This window comes from Pseudophryne corroboree, chromosome 5 (assembly GCF_028390025.1).
Source record: "Pseudophryne corroboree isolate aPseCor3 chromosome 5, aPseCor3.hap2, whole genome shotgun sequence".
NCBI classification, from domain to species: domain Eukaryota; kingdom Metazoa; phylum Chordata; class Amphibia; order Anura; family Myobatrachidae; genus Pseudophryne; species Pseudophryne corroboree.
This window is the reverse complement of record NC_086448.1, coordinates 295375745-295396443: the sequence shown is the minus strand read 5'-3', so window position 1 is coordinate 295396443 and position 20699 is coordinate 295375745. Positions and strand designations below refer to the sequence as shown.

General features: G+C 45.4%; 1 protein-coding gene across 1 annotated transcript; it reads left to right on the top strand.

The window, feature by feature from the left end:
- Window positions 1-16433: 16433 nt before the first annotated feature.
- On the top strand, window positions 16434-19568 carry TMEM158 (transmembrane protein 158). The gene has a single exon (XM_063922421.1). It carries the CDS (start codon window positions 16557-16559, stop codon window positions 17493-17495), a length of 939 nt encoding a protein of 312 aa, XP_063778491.1. The 5' UTR covers window positions 16434-16556; the 3' UTR covers window positions 17496-19568.
- Window positions 19569-20699: the final 1131 nt, after the last annotated feature.

Below are 20699 nucleotides of genomic sequence, written 5' to 3'. Positions count from 1 at the left end.
ACACAGTACAGCGGGGTTCGGTATGATTTGCCGGCTGTCCGGATACCGGTAGTCAGGAGACCGACGCCGGAATCCCGGCAACCGGAATGCCGGCAACGAGTCCCTTCATGGGCTCGCTGTGCTTGCCACACTGTTATATTCCCCCTCGGGTGGTCGCGTGGACCACTACCCCGAATGGGATTTTCGGTCTTCACCAGGATTTCACCGGGTGACAGGATTCCGGATTAGGTATCCTGAATGCCGGGATTCCGACAGCCGGTATTTTAACCCCAGCACGTATTGCGGACCCAGGAGTAACAGCAATTCCTAGTTTCCTGTCTTCTATTTCTCTTTTTTAAACATGATTAACTTAGCAAAACCACAACACACATACAGTACAGTAGATAGGTGTTGCAACAAGAACATGAACAAACATCATTTAATAAAAAATGTAAGCAACTTTATTTTTTATATTTTTCAAAATGTATGTCAATGTAAAAGCAGCTGTTCCCACAGCAGCATTAGGAGCCTAGGGAGGTGATCTTGTGGATTTTCAGGCCCTCAACTCCATTTATCTCACAATGTGAAAAAGATGGTAAGCAAATACAAGATGCAGTAAATAAATGCAACCTATTAGTAGAGGCTGTCTTAGATTGTACTATGCATATTGCAACTGAATACATGATGTGTCATTAGCAATCTCTGTATCTGCGTTACAGCCACCATTACAAGCTATTTTGACAACTTTGCAAATCCTCGAAGTCCATTTACCACTATTAGTCACAAAATATAATAACTATAGACCCTACACACTAATATGAGAACAATATAGCTGAAGTGACTGCCACACCTAGGGGTCATTCTGAGTTGATCGCTAGTGAAAAATGTTTGCAGCGCAGCAATTAAGTGAAAAAGCGGCACTTCTGCGCATGCATATGTGACGCAGTGCGCACGCGCGACGTACTTTCACAACAGGCGATGTATTTTTACACAAGGTCTAGCGACGCTTTTCAGTCGCAATGGCAGCCGCAGAGTGATTGACAGGAAAGGGGCGTTTCTGGGTGTCAACTGACCGTTTTCAGGGAGTGTTCCAAAAAACGCAGGTGTGCCAGGAAAAACGCAGGAGTGGCTGGCCGAACGCAGGGCGTGTTTGTGACGTCAAATCCGGAACTGAATGGTCTTAAGTGATCGCAAGTAGGTCTGGAGCTACTCTAAAACGGCACAATTTTTTTTTGTAGCCGCTCTGCGATCCTTTCATTCGCACTTCTGCTAAGCTAAGATACACTCCCAGAGGGCGGCGGCTTAGCGTTTGCACGGCTGCTAAAAACAGCTTGCGAGCGATCAACTCGGAATGACCACCCTTGTACCAGTGATCCCACACATGGGAAATATTGGACTGTAGCATGAAGGGCCCATGGGGATAATTATCAGTAGTAGGACTCATTATACTGCAGCATTTGCTACTGCTAAGTTGGTGAATGGAGTGTATTCAGCCTAAAGATGGAGCATGAGGCTAATGTTTAATAACTTTGCTGAAGTTGGGGTTTTACCCATATACTGTAGGAATGAGGAGAAAGGCAAGTTCCAATCTTGTGCCTATTATCGTCAGCACATAAATGGCAAACAGTGCACAGCAATCAGCAATAACCAATTAGGACACATCAATACCTTGGATATTATATGAGTCTGTTAGCAAAGATTTGACAGAGCTTCAAGATGGGGACATTCTTTCTTCCTGAAAGACCAATTTCAGATTGGACTGTTGCGTCTTTTAAAAGCCACAATGAATCTCACTATGTGAGTAAGGGAAAGGTCAGTTCTAGACTCAGTAGAGCCCAGGTTGAAAAGTTCCTTTGGCACCCCCTTAAAAAAAAAAAAATCTGTACTGTTTTCTGTGTGTACTAAATATAATACAAGTAACAATGTAATAAAAATATGCCAAACCTATATGGTTGTTTCTCTGCAACAGGGATCTTCTGAAGAAATTGATCCTCCCTGGGGAGACAGTGTCTTCAGTCAGTATTCACTATTAATGGTCCAGAAGATGCCTGTTTGTGTAGAAATATAACCAATGTAACCAATACCTCAGAGATTCATCCAGACTAGTGCCCCCTACTGCCCCATGTTCCCTTCAGCCTCCATTCCTGTGTGTCTCTCTAGCTTCCTGCTCTACTGTATATCTCTTCTGACTCCTGTCCCCTTTCTTCACAGCCTCCTGACCCATCACTCCAGACTTCCTGTCTTTCCAAGCTCCTGCCCTCTGTCACTCCAACTGCCTGCCCCATCACTCCAGCCTTTCCAGCCTTGTGCTTCCTCTTTCCAGCCTCCTGCCCCCTCTCATTCCAGCCTCCTATCTTTCCAGCCTCCTACTCCGTCACTCCATCCTCCTGATCTGTCACTCCAGCCTTCTGTCTTCTGTTACTCCAGCCTCTTTCCCACTTTGTAACTCGAGCCCCTTGCCCACTTTCTCACTCCAACCTCCTTCCTCATGTCACTCCAGACTTCCCTCAACGTGTTACTCCAGCCACTTGCCCCCCTCTGTTTTGTTTTGGCTCCACCTCCAGTTGTTTGGTCCTGCCCATGTAAGGTCACTTCTAGAAATTTTGCCAGGACCACTTTAAATTTCCAATCCAAGCTTGATGTCTACGGTTTCATGTGTCCACCATAAAAATTCTGTATACAATATATGTAGATCAGTACATGATAGCCTTGTAATCACGTGTTCTAGCATGTCATAGCAGCCACTGACCAAGCACCTTAGGACATGGTGTTCCACCATACACAAACGCCCATCAGTCGTAACATTTAACATAAAACCACTGATAGGTGTAGTGAATAACACTGATATCCTTGTTACAATGACATCTGTCAAGGGATTGGATATATTAGGCAGCAGATGAATAGTCAGTTCTTAAAAATGATGTGTTGGAAGAAAGAAAAATGATCAAGCAAAATTTCATCAGACTACTCTTTCCAAAATACAAAAAAAACAAATATTAAATTACCACCTATAGAAAATAAAAATGAAAATTAATTATTGCTGCTAAAGGCTAATATCATACACAAAAATGATCAAAATAAAAATTGTTTTAAGATACAGTTGCGAACCAGTCAGAACAAAAACAAAACAAATACATGATCCTTGAAGGATCGAGGAAGGATTTACATAGTGGAAGCAATGAAAGTTTCATCAATGGGGGTGGCAGGCAGGGCACAAGAATGGTCAGCAGTAAATAGGGCACCATGACTTATATGAGCTATAAAGCTACAGGTATAGTATTGTGACACCAGTGATAGGTCCATGGTCCGGACTGTTCCGGTTTTTACCCAAACCCCATTTAAAGTGTAAGGACATAGTGATTGAAGGGGGGTCTTTGGGGCTATAATGGATTTAACAAATTATTTAAAACACAGTGTTAAAAGTATAGAAATTGTCAAAGCTCTAACAATCCAACAAGATAAAAGGTAGTAGTGTATAATGGACAGTTGCTATATCTTATTGCCAACTAAGTGGTTGTCACAGCTCACGGACTCATCAGCTGTTGTAAAGGCAGACGATACACCCCTCACGGACTCATCAGCTGTTGTAAAGGCAGACGATACACCCCTCACGAACTCATCAGTTGTTGTAAAGGCAGACGATACACCCCTCACGGACTCATCAGCTGTTGTAAAGGCAGACGATACAGCCCTCTGCGCGGCTTATCCTGGCAAGTGCCCTGGGTCCCTCTGGAGCCTGTTGAAACATCAGCCTGTGTGATAAGAGACACAGAGAGGGAGAGCTGCATATTGATGTGCTTTTAGTAGAAAGGTACGACAGATGGTCACTGTACTTTTCATAGTTATCCACATATCAGACTGAATTCTACCCTTTTGAACTATACAAATTGTTAATCCAAAATCAGTTTGGAATACAATCTTTGCAGCTGCCTGTTATTTAAATAACCCTAGAACAGATTGGCGTGATTATCACCTGAATATGGGACTTGTATTTCTGCATAATTCATCACAGGGTGTTTCCAGTCTGATTTTAATATACTAATACCTTTTTTTCTTGTTGGAATGTTAGAGCAATTTTAACACATTCACGTGCTTTATTAATCCTATTATAACTTTACTTATTGTGCTACTATATTAGTTGATATTTTAGTATTAACATGGGATTTTTATTCATCATTTCTAAGGGGTATGCATCAGGGCCATATTAAGAGCCACATGGGCCGGGAGCTGAAAATATTTAAGGGCCTACTGCATAGAGCCCAACTTTCAATACCAGCGAATCAGGACTGCTGCGCGTGGCCAAAAATGGGGTTTAGCCTAACCAAATGGGGGTATGGCTTCCCTGGAATGCCGCGATGCTGTGAGCTGCTAGCATGCCCCCAGTCCCTCTGTTTCCTGTGAATAGATACCGTGCGCATGTGCACAGCATCTATTCACTGTGGCTCTACAGCTGAGCAGCGATTGACAGGAGCCTCCCAACTGCCCCTCCCCCCTCTCAGTTTGGAGGTATGCTATTGTGTGAAGTGGAGCAAGTGCGGCTAGAGCCATGTGGGCATGTACACCATCTCCACTATCTGCCCCAATGTCTCCCTAAATATGTAAAAGTATACGAATTGCATCATTTTGTGAGGAAATTAGATATACTGTACAACCTTAATACTTAATAATTTATGGGCAACTGTGTGACCAGTGAGGCATCTGGTCATCATCATGCTGTCATGCTAATGGGCCTACTTTACGTGGAGGCCTGGAGCTGGAGTTTATGTTTTATTAAATGGTGCTCCTGATATTTGGTGACTTATTCTCATAGTGGATTAACCTCTCTAACGCCCTTCCTAGTGTTAACACTGGGCCTCAATTAGAGGGGTATGCAATGCTAATATTTATGAGTTGCGTGATTATCGTCTGACTGCGCATGCATCATGGTCGCATTGTGCACACGCTAAAGTCCCATAACGATGTAGCTCACAATGGGGATTTAGGCAGGCATGTTATGACATGGTTATTTCAAAGCATGTCTCAGAAAACAACTGTGGTCCCATATGCACAAAGCATGGTACTGGCGTCTCATTTCCTGCAGCCATTCTGCATGACCACAGGAGTTTATCACTGAAGGATGTGCAACCATCGCTGCATATTTGTACGCAGTTGCTTGGATCTGCAAAGCCGCCAGTGGGCAGCTCAAAAGAAATCCAGATGGCTTTTCATATTTTCGCACATCAGCTGCATACGGGATCACAGGGTACAACTCTGAATCACGTCTGTTATATCCTGTTTTAATGATTTTCATTTATCTTAATTTGAGTATGCATAAAAGACTAGAATTTGTCAGTTATGTTTTACATAAAAACCTGCAAAGCCTGTTAGCTAAACCCCTGCTTATATCACTGCAAGGTTGTGTAAGGATGCCGAGCAGAGGGGGTTAATTTTCCGCCTGGGGAGGTTGACTAAGCCACTGTCTTGTTTTGATGAAATGCATAACATGATTATCCATATTCCAGGAAGAAGGGAACAAACCACAGGATTACATCTAGAATGACTGCAGGTCAGCGGTGGGCAGTGTATACCAGAAACTGGGCGAGAACTTGCAATAAAGTTTCCTTTGTCATGTGTGACTGTAACCAAATATACAACTTCCATATTTTTTGTGCAGTACTTTCAGCATATTCATTGTGACATTATTTTATGCAGGCAGACAGCTAATAATGTCCCTTTTGTAGCCGTGACATCGGCTGCCATTGTTTTATTGTTGTTGGTTAATTTAGTTGCACAATTGTTAATGAAATACTTCCTTACCCAAGCTTTGGCAAATTGTCAACAAAACGACTACTTGTTACTAGTTACTAACTACGTTATTTATGTGCCAGCTCATAAAGACCCCATATAAGTGGTAATATGGTGTGGTTTCTTATCCAATAGTTGGCACCAAGAACTCAGGACCATAGGAACAAAGCCCAGGTCCTGCCTGAGAAATTAGATCTGGACACACTTTGTAACACAACCTACCTTAAAATTATGTAGAGTCCTAAGCAATTACTCTTTTTCTCTAACTTAATGTGTAATGCACTATGGACCTTATTCAGGTCGTATCGCTGATGCAACTGCATTCTCCCGTGTTTGCGGCCACTGCACATGCACAAGTCCCATTCTGCACGTGCGCGGCTGGGAGAATGCGATCGCAACTCATTGACTTGAACACCTCTGCCTGATTGACAGGTGGCGATGTGGCATTGGGCGTATGTGTCATCGGAAATGGGGGCGGATTTGAAGAGGCCTTGTGATGTCCCATGGGGCTGATGCAACCTGAAAAATGGGTGCGGAGGCAGGGGGGCTTTCACAAGTCAGCAATGCGTTTGTGATCGCATCGCTGCTGGGTATTTGCATGCTGAGCGGCCTTGCCCTGTGCTGGACGGCCACCAGCATGCGATCGCAGCCAGTTGCAGTTTTGCTAAATAATGCAAAACTGAAACTGAATGAGGGCCTATGTCCAGAGAGAGTAAAGTGATAGGTGGGCGTGCAAATAAACTTGAAAGAATTACCCCATAAAGTAATAATAAACCCTGAAAAGTGAAAACACCCCCTAATGATATTGTATAAATCACCTCTCTAGAAACAACTTAATATCAGCATGGTTGAAGCAGGGACATTGATGTTAGATATCCAGCAGTGGCGGATTTAGGGGGGGGGGCACCAAGGCACGTGCCCCCCCTGTCATTTTTAGTGCAGACTGACATGCGGACGAGCGTCCGCATGTCAGTCTGCGGTCTCGTTTCCTCCCCTGCTGTTAGGGACACGGAGGACACAGTGCGCGCCTCTCCTGTGTTCCTCCTGGGTCTCCGGCGGCCGCTGGTCTCATAAAGGAAGTGCCGTTCGTGAGCACTTCCTTTATTACAGTGACCCGCGGCCGCCGGAGACACAGGAGGGACACAGGGAGGCGTGCACTGTGCCCTCCGTGTCCCTCCTAACAGCAGGGGAGCGGGGGGAGCAGCGGCGGCGGCGGAGGAAGGGGGGGGGGGGCGCACTGGGGGGGAATATCTGGCACTGGGGGCATATTTGGCAGGGAGGGGGGGGGAGAATATCTGGCACTGGGGACATATATGGCACTGGGGAGGGAATATCTGGCACTGGGGGCATATTTGGCATGGAGGGGGGGGAGAATATCTGGCACTGGGGGGAATATCTGGCACTGGGGGCATATATGGCACTGGGGGGGGGGAATATCTGGCACTGGGGGCATATGTGGCACTGGGGGGGGAATATCTGGCACTGGGGCATATGTGGCACTGGGGGCATATATAGCACTGGGGGCATATGTGGCACTGTCGGGGAATATCTGGCACTGGGGGTATATGTGTACCTGGCACATGGGGGGGGGCTATATTTGGCACTGGGGGCATGTGAGTACCTGGCACCGTGGGGGAATATCTGGCACTGGGGACATATGTGGCACTGGGAGCACAGCCCTAGCAACAAGGACTACCTCCTAGCAATGAGCATGACACCCAGTGCATGAAACCCCTGGCAACGAGCATGACACCCAGTGCATGAAACCCCTGGCAACGAGCATGACACCCAGTGCATGAAACCCCTGGCAACGAGCATGACACCCTGAGCATGAAAACCCCTGGCACCGTGCATGGAACCAAGAGCATGAAACCCCTGGCAACGAGCATGACACCCAGTGCATGAAACCCCTGACAACGAGCAGGTATTTGAAAAGTAATTAGAAGCCTTACTGTAGGACTTAATGTGTAATGGACATTACGGTGTGTGGCATAATGTATCACGGACATTGCGGTGTGTGTCATAATGTGTCACAGGCATTACAGTGTATGGTATACTATATCGCTGGCATTGTGATATGTGGTATAATGTCTCAGGGTCATTGCAGTGTGTGGCATAATGTATCACGGACATTGCGGTGTGTGTCATAATGTGTCAGGCATTACGGTGTGTGGTATACTATATCACGGGCATTGTGGTATGTGGTATAATGTCTCAGGGTCATTGCAGTGTGGCATAATATATAACGGGCATTGCGGTGTGTGGCATAGGGTATAATGGGCATTGCGGTATGTGTCACAGGCATTACGGTGTATGGTATACTATATCACGGGCATTGTGGTATAATGTCTCAAGGTCATTGCAGTGTGTGGCATAATGTGTCACAGACATTGTATGTGCTATAATGTATCAGGGGCAGTGCAGTGTGTAGCATAATGTATAACGGGCATTGCGATTCCTGTCATAATGTGTCACAGGCATTACGGTGTGTGGCATAATGTGTCTGGGGCATTACAGTGTGTGCATATTGTGTCATGTGCATTATTGTGTGTGGAATAATGTCTAAGGGCCATTGCAGTATGTGGAATAATGTATACTGGGCATTACTATAAGGAGAAAAAATGACAAATAATGTATGGGGCATGAATCAGGATTATTTTTCTTTCCTGTGGTGGCCAACGTCTGGGCGTGCAGGTTGCAAAACTGGGGTATAAGGTAGTCTTTTCCTGCAATACCACGCCCATTCCAACGAAGCCACGCCCATTCCAATGAAGCCACGCCCCTTATGGTGCCCCCCCTGTAATTTTTTTCTGGATCCGCCCCTGATATCCAGCATAGATTAATATCCAATGTTGCAAAAGTGAGGTAAAGTGATCTTAAGGCATAAATAAGTTAAACAAGTTACTTGACAAAGGTCCAGCAACTGTCCTGATACATTATGTCTCATGATGCCAGTGGTGTTATGGGGTAGGCTGTTTTGGTCCTCTTCACAGGAAGTACATAATAGACACTAAATGTCTGCTGTGATTGACAATACTCCCACAATACTCAAGCTTTCGGGAGTAAACACATGAGGGTTTCCAGGTGTCCAGAAACCCCTCTACAGCCAGCAGCTCAAATTATGACTGCAGAATAAGAGACTAAGGGGTCATTCCGAGTTGATCGTAGCCCTGCAAAATTTTGCAGGGCTACGATCATGACCATAGACATGCGGGGGGTCGCCCAGCACAGGGCTATCCCACCCCCCAAATGTCAGTGCCGCCCCCCCCTCCGCCCCGCAGAAGTGCAAAAGCTTTTGCACTTTAGGAGTAGCACCCAGCCAGCGCAGCTTTAGCGTGCTGGCCGGGAGCTACTCGTCGCTCCCCGGCCCGCAGCAGCTGCGTGTGACGTCACGCAGCCGCTGCAGCCCATCCCCCGCACAGCCATGCCTGCGTTGGCCGGACCGCGCCCACGAAATGGTTGCCAAGCGCAGCCGTTCCGTCCCCCCCCTACTCAGCAACCGCCTCTGCCTGTCAATCAGACAGAGGCGATCGTAGCACAGTGACGACCTTCGGCCGTCTGGCATGCGCCGGCGCACTGCGGCGCCGGCGCATGCGCAGTTCTGACCCAATCGCACCACTGCGATAAACTGCAGTGTACGATCAGGTCAGAATCACCCCCTAAGAGCCTCGCATCGCCCCCCTAAGGTCAGAATGACCCCCTAAGAGCCTCTGCATCGCAAAAGCAAAATCTTTCTCTAATGGGCAAAATCATGTGCACTGCAGGAGGGGCAGACTATCTGATCGCAGCACTGCAAAAAGTAGCTAGCGAGCGATCAACTCAGAATGACCCCCATGGTTTTGCCCATTAGAGAAAGATTTTGCTTTTGCCATCCATGCTGAATCAGGCCTTAAATGTAGTTGCTATGCATGCCCAGTAGCAGCAGCTTTTTCTATCCAGTCTGCTGCTCAATCAGTGCACCAGACAAGAGAGACCGGAGAATGTTTGCAAACAAAAAAGTTAGGCTTAAAAGTTAAGTGGGAGAATGTGTGCTTAGAGAGCTCGGTTATGTCTACTACTCGTTATATTATGTATGTTTATTTATTTATTTATTTATTTATTTATTGTGGCCTGTTTAACCTTTTCCTGAACAATTATGTTATTTCTATTAGATAAATGTATGATACAAAGTTTGTTTTTAGACTCTCTTCCGTACAAACGATATTGGAGACACTTTACAGTATAGTGTTAATTATACATACACTACTCAGTGTGTAAGGAGACCAATGTGTACAAATATGTCTGGTAGGTTCTTTTACCAATCCCCAAAGCTGCTGTATTAGCTCCAATGCTCCGCTCAGCGGGGCATCTGAATTGTGTAATGGTGCCCATATCTGGGGAAAAAAAACCCATTCAGCTCAAACATGCTGGCCATATGAGGACCGCAACTAGGTATGTGCGACTGGTGCCGCCGCATATAGAGCAAGGTCTGTTCCATGGGCCTTGCTTCTGGCTAGCTTGGTGCCTGAAACAGTACCCTGCAGCCAGGATCTCTGCTGCAGCACCGCGGATGGTCATGTGAACTCTTCTGATGGGCACCCTGCAGTCTGTGCAGCCATCAGAGTGTCCGTAGGATGCCTCGGTCAGTGCTACATCATACCTCCCAACATTGAAGTAGACGAAGGAGGGACATCTTGGCGCGCGTAGCGCGCCCGTGACCAAAAAGGGGTGTGGCCTGTTTAGAAGGGGCGTGGCTTCGCAGAGGTCCCGCGATCACGAGCCACGCCCCCATTTTCGTCACTGAGGGGGCATGGCCAGCGCTCTGAGCTGCTGGCATGCCCCCTCTCCCTCTAACTCACTGGAATAGACGCTGTGCGCACGCGCACAGCATCTATTCACCACTGCTCTGCTCTCAACTGAGCAGAGCAGTGAGTGATCAGGAGCCTCCCAACTGCCCCCACCCACCGCGGGACACTGCGGCCCGCGGGAGGGACAGCCGGACAGACCCAAAAAAACGGGACTGTGCCGCGAAAATCGGGACAGTTGGAAGGTATGCTACATTAGCACCCGCCCACTCTGTGCAACATAATGACTTATTGCGTGCAACATCATGACATCACGCACTGAGAAGGGCAGGGCCGGCACAGGCTCTTTTACGGCTCTGGGCCCTGCTGCTGCATCTATTGACTTCTGTGATCACTGGCCATTTACATAACCGCACTTTGTATGAGACAAGCTATTGCTTAAAAAGTGCTAATTATGGGCCTAATTCAGACCTGATTGCAGCAGCAAAATGTTTCTATAATGGGCAAAACCATGTGCACTGCAGGGGGGGGGGGGCAGATATAACATATGCAGAGAGAGTTAGATTTGGGTGGGGTGTGTTCAAACTATAATCTAAATTGCAGTGTAAAAATAAAGCAGCCAGTATTTACCCTGCACAGAAAAAATATAACCCACCCAAATCTAGCTCTCTCTGCACATGTTATATCTGCACCACCTGCAGTGCACATGGTTTTGCACATTAGAGAAAAATGTTGCTGCTGCGATCAGGTCTGAATTTCATGGGCTGACCACACCCACTGTAAAATCAAGGCTTTGGAAACTCTCCACTTTTGTTGTTTCCAGTTGGAATTAATTTTGCCTTTCCGAAAGAATGAAGTACTCTTTGTGACTGTAGGTAAAATTGGATTCAAATAAATAAAATTGTGTGTGTACATTATTTTTTTTTTTATCTAATGGTATAAAATATTAATGTGTGCAGCTGTATCACTTAACAAAAAAAGATGTGTTTATTATCAATATTATATTTTCCTAATTCAAAAAGAGTCACTGATTTTATTAAATATTTGGCTCTAGAACACTTTAAAGCTGCTTGATCCAGTTGGGCACGGTAGAGGTATTAGAGAATCCCTAAACATAAAACACAAGTTAGTTTATATAAAATATCTGCTAATATAATTTACAAAATATTGGTTCTGACTCAGAGATGTAGCTAATGCATTCACAGCTGTGGTCCCCTATGCAACTAATGTGCAAAATATGCTAATGCTGCCGCCACGTGGGAATTGACTGAGATGCCCACCAGCAGCCTTGTAAATGTCAGCACCTGTGTAGACACAGGCAGCAGTAGTCACAGAGCCTCCGATAATCCATTCCCTAAGTAACCCTATGATAACACAGAATGGCTGCGGGTATTGAGATGCTGAAGTCATTTTTCCTGCGTATTGGATCGCAGTTGTATACTGAGACACACCCTAAAACTAGTTGTGGCATGCCTGTGTTTTTGCAATCCCTCCCCCATATTACCTCCCCCAAATGGTTCCTGTCAATGACTTTGTGAATATATCCTCTCTACGACACATTGACTCGTGCACAGTGGCACCGTGGCTCATATGCAGTTGGCTGATAATTGTGCAACTCTGTAAATATCAGTATTGCGTACTGTACATCACTGGATCCCTCCCTTTATGTAAATGCTTCAAGAGTTTACGTTAAGGACCCACCCACCTGATGTCACTGTGACATGGTAGGTGGGCCCATATTTTTGGACAAAATTGTGCTAAGAACCTTCATTTTACTCCATGTTAAACTGCAGAGACTATTATAATTGTTATGATTACCATTGTTTTTAGTGCTTAGACCAGGCATTCCTATCCTCAGTCATCAAGGCGCACTAACAGGGTGTCTGGATTTGTGGTGTGGATCTCTCCGGTCCTGTGTCAGAGCTGCCTGTAGCTGGAGTATTGTGCTGAAAGCTGGAAGGTTTGATGTAGTTTAGTCTTATATGAGTTATAGGTAGTTCTGATCCTGAGCAAGGTAAAAAGAGTACAAAAACTAACCCCACGTAGTTGACTAGACCCAGATCAGGGGTCTTACCCCACCGGTGATCTTCAACAGGGAACCCTGCAAGGGGATTTGCGTTTTGCTGCACCCGGCAGGCCAGGCGTGGCCCCCTGACTGGGTCACCTGGGCTAGCACTACAGACTGGGACTGCAGTTAATTGTAGTATTGAGCTGGAACCAATGATATCTGTAATACTGGTTCAGAACCAATGATATCTGTATTATCAGGCTGGAACCAGGGCCGGCGCTACCCGCTCAGCAAAGGGATGCAGTGCAGGTAGGCGCCGGGCAGGAGAGGCGCCTTCACTGCTCTGCATCCCAGCTGAAGCGCCGTCCTGTCCCCCCCTGCTGCTGCTGCTGCGCCTGCCCTGTCACACTGACAGGCAGCCGCAGCAGCGCCGGCAGCATGAAGCCTTCTCCTCTCTCCCCTGTGACAGGGAGAGGAGTGTCAGTGATCGTTCGTCCGAAAAGGGGCGGAGCTACACGGACCAAGGGGGCGGAGCTACACAGGATCATGCTATTGAAGATCTGGCCAGCACAACTGTGGTAAGTGGATGTAAAATGAGTGAGAAAGTTTGTGTGTGTGTGTGTGTGTGTGTGTGTGTGTCTGGGTATGTGTATGTATGTGTGTGTTTGCATTTATGTATATACTGTATTTATGTATGTGTGTATCTGTATGCAGAGCCGTAATGTGTAAAAAGGGGACGCTGTCTGCCGTAATGTGTAATAAGGGGGATGCTGTCTGCCGTAATGTGTAATAAGGGGGACACTGTCTGCCGTAATGTGTAAAAAAGTGACACTGTCCGCCGTAATGTGTAAAAAGGGGGACGCTGTCTGCCGTAATGTGTAAAAAGAGGACGCTGTCTGCCGTAGTGTGTAAGAAGGGGACGCTGTCTGCCGTAATGTGTAAAAAGGGGACACTGTCTGCCGTATTGTGTAAAAAGGGACTCTGTCTGCCGTAATGTGTAAAAAGGGGATGCTGTCTGCCGTAATGTGTAAAAAGGGACTCTGTCTGCCGTAATGTGTAAAAAGGGGACACTGTCCGCCGTAATGTGTAAAAAGGGGGACGCTGTCTGCAGTAATGTGTAAAAAGAGGACGCTGTCTGCCGTAGTGTGTAAGAAGGGGACGCTGTCTGCCGTAATGTGTAAAAAGGGGACACTGTCTGCCGTATTGTGTAAAAAGGGACTCTGGCTGCCGTAATGTGTAAAAAGGGGACGCTGTCTGCCGTAATGTGTAAAAAGGGACTCTGTCTGCCGTAATGTGTAAAAAGGGGACGCTGTCTGCCGTAATGTGTAAAAAGGGGGACGCTGTCTGCCATAATGTGTAAAAAGGGGACGCTGTCTGCCGTAATGTGTAAAAAGGGGACGCTGTCTGCCGTAATGTGTAAAAAGGGGATGCTGTCTACCGTAATGTGTAAGAAGGGGACTATGTCCGCCGTAATGTGTAAAAAAAAAGGGGACGCTGTCTGCCGTAATGTGTAAAAAGGGACTCTGTCTGCCATAATGTGTAAAAAGGGGACGCTGTCTGCCGTAATGTGTAAAAAGGGGGACGCTGTCTGCCATAATGTGTAAAAAGGGGACGCTGTCTGCCGTAATGTGTAAAAAGGGGACGCTGTCTGCCGTAATGTGTAAAAAGGGGATGCTGTCTACCGTAATGTGTAAGAAGGGGACTCTGTCTGCCGTAATGTGTAAAAAGGGGGACGCTGTTTGCCGTAATGTGTAAAAAGGGGGATGCTGTCTGCCTTAATGTGTAAAAAGGGGGGCGCTGTCTGCCGTAATGTGTAAAAAGGGAAATCTGTCTGCCGTAATGTGTAAAAGGGGCTCTACCTGGTGTAGTGGTGCTGCTGTGCGGCGTAGTTTGAATAATGGAGACTACTATAATATGTAATATGAATTGGTATTATTTTGTGGCCACACCCCTTCCCCATGAAGCCACGCCCCTAATTTTTTTGCGCGCGCCGCAGGCGCGCAGTGCCCCTGTTCTACATACAGGGAGGCCGCCAATGCCCTCTCTTGCACACAACACTAAAATGTCTAGTTACGGCACTGTCTGTGTGTAGGGCCGTAACTAGCGCTGTACAGGGTGTGTATGGGCAGAGAGTTCACGTCCATAGGCTTACACGGATCTCCTGCAGCTCAGGGGCCCAAGAGGCCATGGTAACCCTCCGGCCCTGCATGTTAAGTATGGGAGGGCGCAAATTTATATTTTGCAGGAGGGCGCCGAACACCCTAGCACCGGCCCTGGCTGGAACCAATGGTATCTGTAACAAACAGTATCTATATTATCAAACTGTAACAGATGGGAGACCGTAGTGCTGGATGATCCCTTGGAAATGCAGATGGTGTTACAGGTAGCAAATAGAGAAGCTGAGAGAATGCAGGTACTGTACAGTAACTGGATACCCGAAGAAGCGCAGCTTCAAAGCTCACACACAGAGCTGTGTGACTTATGGCACTGGTAATCTGAACACTGAGAAACAGGAAGCTTCAAACCCTTGGTGTCACAGTATTGTCTGGAAGCGTCAGCTGACGCTGAGGCTGCATGGAATTGGTCAGATACTGGTCAGGTGACACTAAGCAAGATGGTGTTGTCCATGCTGCCGGGCCGACAGAAGCATTGCCCACAGTGGAACCAGACCTAACTGCTGTGACTACTGCAGCTGTGTGAACAGCACACCACCGGACTGCCAGAGCACACTAAACCCTTACAAATGGCCTGACAGGTTAGATATGGTGACTGACATTTGCAGCCTCCCCTGGAGCCATGACACAGTGCAGGTTTTAGTATATCCAGGCTTCAGCACAGATGGTTAAATCAAAATAACCAAAGTACTAATTAAGGCACCTGTGCTCAAGCCTGGATATCACTAAAACCTGGACTGCTAGTGTGCCTTTAACTGAGGTTGGGAATGCCTGGTTCAGAAGGTGCACCTGCATTTTCCTTTTTTCTGTGTGGCACCACAAATTTCAATAAGGTAGCACCATTTTGTTTCAAATTAGGGTGTTCAGTCCAAACCACACATCCCTCCCCCACCTTCCCTTTGTTTCAAGAGTTTGTCAGTACTGAAGATATGTGCTAATTATTGCTATCAATCTGAGATAAAATTCTAATCATGAAGGTATTTATTACACTATATAAATACCTCCTGTAAAAAATCCCATTGAAAGGCCTCATAGAAAACATTTTTTAACCACCCCCAAAAAATGCCTGATGACATGGAACACAAGTTTTCTTTCAGTTAGTGTGCAAACCGAAATACAGCATGAAACATCTCAACTTTTGTTATGTATATGAATTTATCCATACATATTACATATGTTATTAGTAGCCCTGTTATAGAAGGCAACTTCTATTATATGCAAAGTTTATTTTACGTACATATGTACATTTGTGTGTTTTTCTTATTAAAGACATTTTGTTTCAACACTTAGATTTTAAATGTTCTGTGTGTGGCTTCTCCATGCATCTTATCTGTAACTGTAAAAGAGATCCTGGTTCTTCACACTCTAGTTTAACCTAATAAGTCAATTGGAGTACAAAAGACAGTAACTTTATGGTGGAAATGTAGCATGAATATCATATATCCCATTAATCTAATACCTAAATATCTCAGCTTGAATACTATATCACAGCCTTTATTATTGTGCTTTGAGAACACTAACAAAGGTAAGCTAATGCACGCTGCTTTCCCTTCAACAAATGTAATGCTAAAATGTTCCCACTGTTCACCCAGATGTTAGGGTTATAAAAATATAGGGAATAAAGATCATCTTGCAGTTCTCTAATCATCTAAATGAAAAGCGAAGAGAAGAAGGAGGAGGGGACAGCAGAGGGAGGGAGACTTGGAGGCAGTGTGGAGCGATTCCAGTTACTAGCATCCTTTTCCACGCCTGTGTGAGTTTCAGTCTTTGTTGAAGCACTGTCTCTCTTCAGCTAACCATGCAGCCTCCTGTATAACACTTTATGCAATGAGGGTGCTGCGCCCCTGCCCTTCATGCAGCCTGCTTCGGGGGATTGTGGCTTTACTGGCTATCTGTATCCAGCCTCCAACACAAGGATGGAGTCAACAGGGTCACACGGAAGAGGATGTCTTTTTGTTTCCTATTAACACTTCCACTAAATCTTTGGCCAACCTGGAGTTTGATTTACAAACTGTCAAAAGGAACTCTGCTGAGGAGAGTGTAGATGGACTGACAGAAAGCCAGGCAGGGCACACCAAGAGTCTGCCGTCTTCCTCCCCTCCTTTGTCATCTAGCAACACAAGGGATAACAGCAGAGACACTTTGATTCTGTCTCCTCACCCACATCAAGAGTTCCATGCCTCCCAACCTCAGCAGCAAGGGTCGACTCACTGCAATATCAGTGTGCAGAGGCTGATGCTCACCTCTCTGCTAGTTCGCTGGGGTCGTCAGCTGGGCTTCCAGTGTGACCTGTTGCTCTTTTCTACAAATAACCATGGCAGAGCCTTTTTCTCAGCTGCCTACAACCGTGTTGTGTCTCCAGTTGTCATTGAGCATCTGGGTGTTTCTGGGGCCCAGCAGGAATTTCGCCTCTGTATAGGGTGTGGATGGTCAAGGACCAGAAGGAGTGGTCACCTCAGGCACCAACATACATCTTCTGCTGCATCTTCAACTTTTTCTTTTATTTCCTCCTCCTCCTCAACAGACCCTCATAACCCATTACAAGGAGAATCATTAAATTTCTGCTGCTTGGATTTCAGCCTAGAGGAGCTGAGAGGGGAACAGGGCTGGCGAATGAATCGGAAGCCCATTGAATCCACTTTGGTGGCTTGTTTCATGACTCTGGTTATCATTGTCTGGAGTGTTGCTGCCCTCATCTGGCCAGTGCCTATTATTGCAGGATACTTGCCTAATGGTATGGAACAGAGAAGAACAAGTAGCAAATAGCATTTACATATTTACATAACATATTAAAGCAAATACAGTAGTGTTGTGTACTGTGTGTAAAAACTGCCCCCTTCTCGGTCAGTTTTATTTTATCAGAAGAAATTAACTATTCATTTTCTTTATGAAAAATATTACATACCAAGAAATGTGTATATTTTGTTTATAGGTGTAATTATAACATTTTGTAGGCTAATACAGTCATATGATTGTAAAACTCTAGAATACACATATCTGTCCCAAGCTAAACAGTTATTTAACAAATACTGAAGAGTGTACTTGCATTACTTATTATAAACTTTTACTTGTATTACTTTTTTTTTTTACCTTTTACTTATTATAAACTGGTACTTGTATGACTTATTATAAACTTTTGTCGCCAACCCAGGGCAACATTTGGTACATGAATGTTTTTTTAGCAGGAGGTGGGTTCATGAATACCACTCTGACTAATCAGAGGAACAATGTTATACCCCTTTTCCACTAGCTCAAAAAACACGGGTAAATGCACGGGGGCGCGCATTTACCCGTGGTTTTTGCTAGTGGAAAAGGGTCAACCCGGATCAAGTGATCCGGGAATCCTTTACGGGTAGCTTACCGGGTTGAACACGAGTTCAACCCGGTAAGCTGTGCAGTGTAAACGGAAGCCGAGTCGATGCGACACGGCTCCAGTTCACAATCTATAGAGGGGCGGCGCTGGGAGATCATGTGATCTCCCAGCGCCGCCCCTTCCGCATCGCCAGCAGCATCACCAACCCGGCAATATGCCGGGTTGGTGAGTGCAGTGGGAAAGGGGCTGAGCACGGGCCGCAGCAGGGTAGCACCCGTGTCAGGCTCCCGGCTGCGACCCGTGATTTAGAGGTGGAAAAGGGGTAATAGTATACCAAATATTAACTCAATTTTAGCATTGTAAATTTAGGGTTGGCTGGCCAACAGGGTACAGAGGAAACCCAAGGTGGGCCCCTCTGCCTGGGGGGGGCCTGCCTTCTCTTCTAGGGATCAGGTTCCACACTGCACTTGAGTTATATAGTACTGCACAGGACTATGGTATTTTTTCTACAGTGCATTGCTGCTCTTAATCTGGCACATTATCATGCATATCCTAGCAGTTTTTACTATATATATTTATCAAGAGGCCCAGATCATGCACTCTCTAATGGTTACCTAAGCCTCTGTGGAGACTGGCCACACCCCTAAGCATTAGCCCCCTACCACTGCATCCCCCGTGGGCCCTTTATGCCCCCTTCAGACACTGATAAACTACACATAATATTAGAGTTTAAGTTTTCTCTTTCAACCCCTGTCAAGGCACAGGAGCTTTTACATATACACTTTTGAATGTAGGAAAGGATTAGCATTTAATTAAGCATTTATGCATACACTGTAGCTAGAGTTTGTAAATACACGACATGGATATCTTATTTTGAGGCAGAAGTGGAATCCCTTGCATTGGGCAGTAATATAGATAATACATATGCTCGATGGATCTGTGTCCTACCTGGTATGGTAACGGGGCAAACATTACCTTTTGCCCATACACATTGAGGTTTGCAGGCTGTAACAATATTCAGTAACATACAGCCTACTAAATCACTAGAGAATTGTTAGGCATACTATATTATCATCTCTGCCTACAAAGTTTCAATGATACAAAGTCGTCTGGTACCCTATAAATACACTGAAACGAAACAATCATTTTCATACAGAAACACTGATGATTTTATTTGTTGATCAACAATTCATATTAAGTTACATAGGAAAACAGGGTAAAATAGGTCATATGTGATAATTTATCAGACTTCAGCAGCTTAAATGTCTTCTCTGTTTCCAAACTGCATTTACACTTGGAAATCCGTGAACTATATCACATCTTGTGTTTTATTTTTAAACTGCAGTAAGATTTCACAGGATGCTTTAGTAACAAGAAGAGTTTCATGAAGAAGCAGCTGCTGGAATTCTCCATATAATGTGTGAGCTGGTAATTCTTTTTCATGTAATGGGAAGAAAAAGGTATAACTGTGAAAACTGTTACAGAAAACGAACTTTGTATAATAAATAAAAACCCATTTCACAATTGATTTTGACATTTATTGCTGTGCTGCTGTATCTCCAGACAATCGCTCACTCTGAGGAATCACAATTTGTGAAGCACAAACTGGCGTTTCAAGGGTTACAATTCCTAGACTGGCCTGGAAATCAGTCGGTAGTACAGTATAAGATCATTGTGCATAAATAAAGCCGCCTTATCTGTAGATTGTATGCGAAGCAGTTAACGGATATAGTAACACAAAGGTTTACAGGACATTGGGGGTCATTCCGAGTTGTTCGCTCGTTATTTTTTTCTCGCAACGGAGCGATTAGTCGCTAATGCGCATGCGCAATGTCCGCAGTGCGACTGCGCCAAGTAAATTTGCTATGCAGTTAGGTATTTTACTCACGGCATTACAAGGTTTTTTCTTCGTTCTGGTGTTCGTAGTGTGATTGACAGGAAGTGGGTGTTTCTGGGCGGAAACTGGCCGTTTTATGGGAGTGTGTGAAAAAACGCTACCATTTCTGGGAAAAACGCGGGAGTTGCTGGAAAAACGGAGGAGTGTCTGGGCGAACGCTGGGTGTGTTTGTGACGTCAAACCAGGAACGACAAGCACTGAACTGATCGCACTGGCAGAGTAAGTCTCGAGCTACTCAGAAACTGCACAGAGAAGTCTTTTCGCAATATTGCGAATCTTTCGTTCGCAATTTTACTATGCTAAGATTCACTCCCAGTAGGCGGCGGCTTAGCGTGTGCAAACAACGAGCGAACAACTCGGAATGACCACCATTGTGAGACGCTTTACACTTGCTATAGTTTGTGTTATATCTAATGAATTACACTATCTGCCTCAATGTTCTTGGGGTGTTGCCTCCTATGTAAAGTCTCCTGTTTTTTTTTTTTATTTCGTAATTATTACCGGTATATGAATAATTTTATTTTTTTAAATAAATTGAAGTCTGCAACCTTTTTTTGTAATGTAAAAGAGATAATGAAGACATACATACTAGGGCACATTTTTGCTCAGAAGATGAAAAGACGTACTGTATATTCCTCCATATGTCAGTCAAAACTGAGAGGTACATTACAATTTGTACACTTTGGAGGCAACATGTGCCAATTTCTGTCCAGTTAGGGAAAAATAAAGCAATTGGCTAGCAAGTGTTAAAGTACAATTA